This window comes from Urtica dioica, chromosome 4 (genome assembly GCF_054948205.1).
Source record: "Urtica dioica subsp. dioica isolate 48M chromosome 4, U.dioica_male_clone48M_v1_H2, whole genome shotgun sequence".
NCBI classification, from domain to species: domain Eukaryota; kingdom Viridiplantae; phylum Streptophyta; class Magnoliopsida; order Rosales; family Urticaceae; genus Urtica; species Urtica dioica.
The window spans coordinates 26,024,382-26,030,432 of record NC_142759.1 but is presented as its reverse complement, the minus strand read 5'-3'; the positions used below and the strand labels follow the sequence as shown (position 1 = coordinate 26,030,432).

At 47.7% G+C, this 6,051-nt stretch overlaps 2 protein-coding genes across 2 annotated transcripts; both read right to left on the bottom strand.

Annotated features, from left to right (window-relative positions):
- Positions 1–1,396: 1,396 nt before the first annotated feature.
- On the bottom strand, positions 1,397–1,990 carry LOC149401396 (uncharacterized). Its single transcript, XM_089610699.1, has 2 exons — positions 1,767–1,990; positions 1,397–1,643 (listed from the first exon to the last, which is right to left on the bottom strand). Exons 1-2 carry the CDS (start codon positions 1,988–1,990, stop codon positions 1,397–1,399), a joined length of 471 nt encoding a protein of 156 aa, XP_089466825.1.
- Positions 1,991–2,165: 175 nt separating this feature from the next.
- LOC149401395 (uncharacterized) lies at positions 2,166–3,305 on the bottom strand. Its single transcript, XM_089610698.1, has one exon. It carries the CDS (start codon positions 3,303–3,305, stop codon positions 2,166–2,168), a length of 1,140 nt encoding a protein of 379 aa, XP_089466824.1.
- Between the last annotated feature and the right edge of the window lie 2,746 nt (positions 3,306–6,051).

Here is a 6,051-nt window from a genome sequence, read left to right as displayed (position 1 = left end):
ATCTGGCGGCTCGGGACAAAATGCTGAAAGATGCTCTCGAAGAGATCGCCCGGATGAAGAGGACGACGAAGGCGGAGCGGGATCGGGCTGTGCATGCGGCGAAGAAGGCGACCTCGCTGAAGTATCGTGAACATATACTCAAGCATCGTGCACAGAAGGAGAAGATGGACAAAGCCGTCCTCATCCTGAAGAAGCTCGAGCAGTGTCGGGGGAATAAAGAGCTGATCTCGGAGGCCTTGAAGGGCGAGATCTCGGATTGGACCGCCGAGATGAAAGATACTGAGGACGAAATCCCTCAGTATGAAGCCGATTACGCGGCCATCGCTATTCCTGAGATCGAGGACGTCCCGTTCACTCTGTACTCGGACCGATCTCCCGCTGACGTCCCCGCGACCGAGGTCGAGCCCGCGGAAGCCCTCAATGAGCACGGCTCGATGCTCGACCGAACTGACTAGGTTCTCAATTCTATCCCGGAGGGGAACGAAGAAGTGGCGTTCACTCCCACCCCCGAGCATCGAGACGTCGAGGTCGGACCCCGTGACCAAGCTTAAGTCGGTAGCCGTCTTCTTTTTTTTTTATTCAATAAAAAATTTTATTTTGTTTCTATTTTTATTTTTATCTTTTGGGGGCCCGTGTGTTTTGGGCGAAGTTTTTATTGCTTTTGATACAATTATAGGGGGCTTCGGTACCCCTATTTTATTTGAATTTGCGTTACTATTTTATGCAATTTCGTTTTTCAATTTCGTTTTTTAATTTTTGCCAAGTTTTTTAGCTCGCCAAAATCTATTATGAATGCATGGATGTTTATTCTTTTATTCAGTCCGTCCTGCCGATCTGAATATCATTATTTTGTTTGCTCCTGAGGCGGCTCAGGTCAGTATAATATGTTCAAGTCTTTTAGGTCGCCTGTATTCGGCCTAAAATATTTCCCTTAAAGTTTTAAATGATTCGCTAAGTCTTTTAGATCGCTAAAGAACTAAAAAGTTTCCCTTAGGCTGAGGTTATGAATTGGTTCGTGGTTCAAAATCTGTTAAGTTGTTCAGACTATCGCATGTCCGAAGCATTTCCCTTCTAGATTTGAAGCCGAAATCCGTAATCAAATTTGGTGAAAATTTTAAGTCTTTTAGATCGTCGTGGACCTAAAAAGTTTCCCTTAATATTTTCGGACGAGGTCGAACGACGTGGGTGCGATCTCTGATGACGCTGTGAGATGTCGGCTCTCTCCAGAGTCGTCGTGAGGCGTTTGCACTGCTAGCCTAGTCTAAGGTCGGGGTCATTGGCCGAGGTGCGAGCTCCGTGGCTCAAGAAGGTGGGGGGACTGTGCCTTTGTGGTAAGAGGCTGCCTACGTACCCTTATGCAGGGATCAAGTCGGACGTAGTTCAATTCTTACTGGTTTCAACAGTAGTATTTTTTGAGGTTCGAGACGTTCCATGATCTTAAAATCGGGATTCCGTTGAGTGTTTCAAGTTCATAAACGCCGGGATAGGTCACTCTGGTGACCCTATAGGGGCCTTCCCATTTTGCCCCGAGTTTTCCGGCGTTTGCCTCAGCAGTGTTTTGGAAGATTTTTCGGAGGACCAAGTCCCCTACATCGAATCTTCTTGTATTGACATCCTTGTTGTAGAATCTAGCGATGGAGTGCCTATAACGGGATAACCGTGATAGGGCTGAATCTCGCTTTTCCTCCACTAGGTCTAAGGCATCGCATAGAGCTTTGTCATTTTTTGGCTCATCCTCAGGTGCGTATTTTACCCTAAGGGTTTACACCTGATGCTCAATTGGGATGACAGATTCGACTCCATGGAGGAGGGAAAACGGAGTTTCCCCTGTCGGCCTTCGCGGGCTGGTTCGGTATGCCCATAGCACGCCTGCCAGTTCTTCTGCCCACCGCCCTTTCTTGGCGTCGAGCCTTTTCCTTATGGAGTCAACTATGGTCTTATTTGTTTCTTCCGCGTGCCCATTTCCTTGAGGATATCGTGGTGTCGACATTCTTATCTCAATGTTGTTATGGAAGCAAAACTTTCTAAACTTTTTCGACATGAATTGTGATCTGTTGTCTGTTATGATCTCGTGGGGAGTTCCATGTCGACAGATTATATTTTTCCAGATGAATGCTGTGACGTCGACGTCCTTTATCAAGACGAAGGTGCCAGGTTCCACCCATTTAGAAAAATAGTCTGTTAAGATTAACAGAAATCTTAACCCGCCAGGGGCGACCAACATTGGTCCCACAATGTCCATAGACCATTTCATGAATGGGTATGGCGCCGAGATAGATGACAATTCTTCTGCGGGTCTTTTTATGTTGGGGGCGTGGCGTTGACATTGATCGCAGCGGCGTGAGTGCGCCTCGCAGTCTGCCAGCATGCGGCCAAAAGTAGCCTTGCCTCTTTATTTTGATGGCAAGCGCTCGTCCGCCTGCGTGATTTCCGCATTCTCCTTCGTGTACGTCTTCTAGGATTCGTCTAGACTCCTCCGTCCCGACGCACTTGAGGTAGGGTCCTGCGAAGCTTCTTTTAAACAGGCTTCCATCTATGATGCAAAATCTTGCGCTTCTCAGCACGAGCTTGCGTTTTGCCATCTTATCGGATGGGACCGTACCAGTTGTGATGTAATGTAGTATTTCCTCTCTCCAATCCCTCCTTTCTATTGTTATGACAGCGGCGATGATCGTGGCAATATAAGGTTGTTTGATTGTTTCAACTGGTATAATCCTCCTGAGGCCCGGATCCGAGGTAGACGCCAAGGCAGCCAATGCGTCGGCCGAAGTATTCTCGCCTCGAGGGATCCTTGTCAGGGAGAATTCTTCGAAGTTTTTTGTTAGTTCTTTTATGACTTTTAGGTAAGCTTCCATTCGCTCATCCCTAGTCTCGTATTCCCCGGAGTATTGGTTTGCTACGAGTTGGGAGTCGCAGAAAGCTTCCACTTTCTTTGATCCAACTGCAGTGGCCAACCTAAGTCCGGAGACTAGTGCTTCGTACTCGGCTTCGTTGTTTGATGCGACGAAGTCGAGCCTAAATGACTGTTCTATAGTCTCACCGTGAGGGGAGGTTAGGTGTATACCTACTCCAGCCCCTTGCTTTGATGATGCCCCGTCCACTTTAAGTGTCCAGGTGCCTTCGACTTCGGTCACGGTGGGACTTTCCCTCGGGAGTTCGATGATGAAATCCGCTAAAACTTGTGATTTTGCGGATGTCTTCACTCGGTACTCGATATCGTATTCGCTCAGCTCCACGGCCCACTTGGTTAATCTTCCTGACTGATTAGGACTATGTAGGAAACTTCTGAGCGGATGTGATGTCATTACTATTATGGTGTGAGATTGGAAGTATGGTCGAAGTTTTCGCACGACGGAAACGATGGCCAAGGCCAGTTTCTCCATAATAGGATATCGAGTTTCAGCATCGACTAACTTGTATAAAAGATTGGTCGTTGGTCCCCTTGCTCTTCTCTGACGAGTACTCCACTAACTGCCGCTTGAGACACTGCGACGTATAGATAGAGTGGCTCCCCCGCGACGGGTTTTGCCAGGATTGGGGGTGTCGATAGATACTCTTTCAATTTTTTGAACGCCTCTTCGCATTTGTCGTCCCATTCGAGCTTCTTGTTTCCTTTAAGGAGCCGATAGAAAGGAAGACATTTATCTGTCGACCGAGAGATGAAGCGGTTGAGGGCAGCGATGCGTCCCGTCAACCTTTGAACTTCTCGCCTATTACGAGGCGAAGGCATCTCTCGTAAGGCGTGTAATTGATCCGGGTTGGCCTCAATTCCTCGTTGGGTAACTAAATACCCCAGGAACTTGCCGGATGATACTCCGAACGAACATTTGGTGGGCTTGAGTTTCATTTTATATTTATTCAGTACCTCGAAACATTCCTCCAAATGCCCTATGTGGTCGTTCTCCCTTAAGGATTTTACTAGCATATCGTCGATATACACTTCCATCGTCTTCCCTATCTTTTCCTTGAACATTTCGTTGACTAACCTTTGATAGGTGGCGCCAGCGTTCTTTAGTCCAAAGGGCATGACCTTATAGCAATACGTGCCTCGGTCGGTGATGAAAGCTGTTTTTTCTTGGTCATCCGGAAGCATCAGGATTTGGTTATATCCTGAGCATGCGTCCATGAATGAGAGTATTTTATGCCCCGCGGTCGCTTCGACTAGCTGGTCGATGTGAGGCAACGGAAAGCTATCTTTGGGGCATGCTTTATTTAGATCGGTGAAATCGACGCATACCCTCCATTTTCCATTTTTTTTTCTTTACGACGATAGTGTTTGCCATCCAATCCGGGTATTTCACTTCGCGGATTGAATCTGCACTGAGCAGTCTTTCGACTTCGTCATTGACTACCCGTGCCCTGTCGGGACCGAGCTTTCGTCTTTTTTATTTTATCGGTTTAAAACTGGGATCGACGTTAAGTTTGTGAGACGTGACGTCGATGCTTATTCCTGGCATATCTTTGTTGACCAGGCAAACGTGGATTTGTTTCGCTTTAAGAAACAGATCAGTTCTCGCCTGATGCCACCTTTAAGCTTAGTTTCGATTCCTAAGCACTTGGAAGGATCGGAGCCATCGAGATGTACTTGGACCGTTAACTCAGTGCTTGGCGCATCAAGGGAGTCGGGGTCCTCTAGTGCGGAAACGCTCTCGGCCGACTCCACGTTCATTAATTTCTATTGCTCTTCTTTAATTGTCTTGGCACAATGTTTGTGGCTAGTGAGATAGCAACTGCGGGAGGTTGCCTGATTACCTCGGATCTCTCATATTCCCTCAGGCATAGGGAAACAAATACATTGATGAAAGGTTGAAGGCACAACCCTCATCATATGTATCCATGGTCTTCCCGAGATAATGTTGTAGGGGGAGAGACAGTCTAGTACTTGAAACTCTACTATTTTGTTGATTCCATGTGTTTTTACGGGCAACCTGATTGTTCCCAAGGATGGAGTAGTGGACCCATTGAAACCTGTTATATGGGTTCGTTCTCTTTCAATCTCGTCTTCATCGATTCCCATCCTTGCCAGGGTATCCTTGAAAATAAGATCTACAGAGCTGCCACCATCGATTAGAACTCTCGCAACCTCACAGTTAGACACGTCGATCGTGATCACGAGTGCGTCGTCGCGTGGTTCGGTTGTCCCGATTGCTTCTTTTTCGGAGAACGAGATTTGAACATCTTGTTCTAATCTGATTTTGGTTGTTTGGTTACTCAATCGTCGTTGATGTGTTTTGATGGAGTTAACTGTTTCGTTGCAAAATTTTGAGCCGCCCATTATGAAGTCAACTCTGTGTTTTGCGACAGTCGCCTGGGAGTTTGGTTCCCCTTCCTCCTCGGGTCACGCTCTCTTGGGGGAGGGGTTGCCCATTCCCCTGTTGTTGTTATTGAAGACTTTCTTCTTTGGCGGGGGTCCTATATCAACATCTTTTAGTTCCCCCTTCGCGTATTTCTCCGCTAAAGCCTTACGCATGGTTTCGCAGTTGACCGTATCGTGGCCGTTAGCCTTGTGGAAACTGCAATACGCATTGGGGTCCCGCGTCCATTTCTTAGCCTGGGGGCCTCCCTCCTTAATGTCATCACTGACATTGAGCATATAATTAGGAGGGGCGTGTTGCTTTTTGGCGTGAGGTACGGCGTCGTGGGGATTAGTCCTTCGAGGGTTATTCCCAGTGTTTACGGGCCTCACCCAAGTATTGGAGGATGGTTTCTTTTCGGCCGTGTGTTGCCTCTCGTAGGAAGCAAATTCTTCTTCGGCCTTTGCGTAATTCGCGGCCTTATGAATTGCATCCTCTAGTGTGAGGGGGCGGTTAAAAGTCATCTCCAGTTTCAGCTTTGAGTCGTGCCTTAATCCGTTCCTCAGAGAGGTTATGGCAGACTCGTGGGATACGTTAGAGATTTTCGAGAGTACGCCTTCCTTGAAGCTGTCCAGTTCGGTCATACTGGGTTCGCCACCAAGAAAGAGGCGAGGTCCCGATTGTGCCGGACTGACCGCAGTTGCACTTACCGGGCCCTGACGGGTCTGATTCATCCCGCCAAAACGCTGGGGGTGAA